We start from the raw sequence: 1,163 nt of genomic DNA on the forward strand, positions 1-1,163 counted from the left end.
GCAGCTGGAGCAGGAGAAACAGCAGCGCGAGCAAGCAGACGCAGCGCGCGAGCAGACGCAGAGCCAGCTGGAGCAAGAGAAGCAGCAGCGCGAGCTCGCAGAGGCACAGCTAGAGAAAACAACACTTTACGAGTACCTATTCTACTGCCACCTCTACCTCACTAAGCCTATGCAGGTCGGCAGCGCCGACAAATCGACCCAAGGTACCACAACCAAGGTCACTGGCAGATGCTACCCTGGCAAGATTCTTCCGTGGGAAGACTTTCTTAAATCTCAGGAAGATCAGTTTAACCGTCTCCGACATATCTTTGGTGAGGAGAGACTCTTCACACCAAGGTCACATATTGAATCATTAGGTGAGAAGGTCTGCCGAAAAGAGCTTAGATCTGAAGACGACCTCAAAATCCACCAGCATTCAGCAATTCAAATACCAGTTGAAGATATTTTTTCTGTCAGGTCACAACATTTAGACTGGGAGGATTTAAATATTGGCAACGGCTTGGTGTTTGAGAATCATGAGAACGCCCTCAAAAACTCGAGCAAAGAAGTTGAAGGGGCCTCCCAAAGCCTCTTCAAGAGTCTACCTAAAGACCAGCTCTGTAGCTTTATATACAGGGGCGGTGTCCATCGACTGGCATTCATAATTGAATATAAGGCACCCCATAAGATCTCAGTTGAGCAATTCCGCGAGGCGCTCTGCAAGCCAAACCTGTGCCAGGATGTTGTTAACCTAGGAATAATCAGCAATGATGCAACATTGAAAGCTCAAGAAAAGGCTAATAAAATAGCTGCAATGATTTTAACACAAATATTCCACTATATGGTTGAGAAACGTCTCCCATATAGTTATATCAGCACTGGAGAAGCATTTGTGTTCCTCCAGATTAAGGAAGACGAGGAAAAGACAGTATATTACCACGTGATTGCAAGGGAGGATGCGTCGCTACCAGACGTCCCAGATTCCTCAGATATCCATGCACGACGGCCGAGTATCTTCAACACTCCTGTTAATCAGGTGGCATGCTTCTGCTTGACGGCTCTTCAATCCGAGCGGTTCAGCCATGGTTGGCAGGTAAAAGCAAAGCACGTTTTACCAACATGGCCAGACCGTCTTGAGGATACTGGTAGAGACGACAGTAGTGTGATAGATGATGGAGGAAAAG

General features: G+C 47.2%; 1 protein-coding gene across 1 annotated transcript; it reads left to right on the forward strand.

Moving 5' to 3' along the window:
• Positions 1-1,163, forward strand: PV09_09867 (uncharacterized protein; the record flags this gene model as incomplete). Its single annotated transcript, XM_016364015.1, has 1 exon — positions 1-1,163. A coding segment is annotated over one exon (1,163 nt), but the record flags the coding sequence as incomplete, so codon positions are not given.

The sequence above is a fragment of the Verruconis gallopava genome (genome assembly GCF_000836295.1).
Source record: "Verruconis gallopava strain CBS 43764 unplaced genomic scaffold supercont1.360, whole genome shotgun sequence".
Classification (NCBI taxonomy): Eukaryota; Fungi; Ascomycota; class Dothideomycetes; order Venturiales; family Sympoventuriaceae; genus Verruconis; species Verruconis gallopava.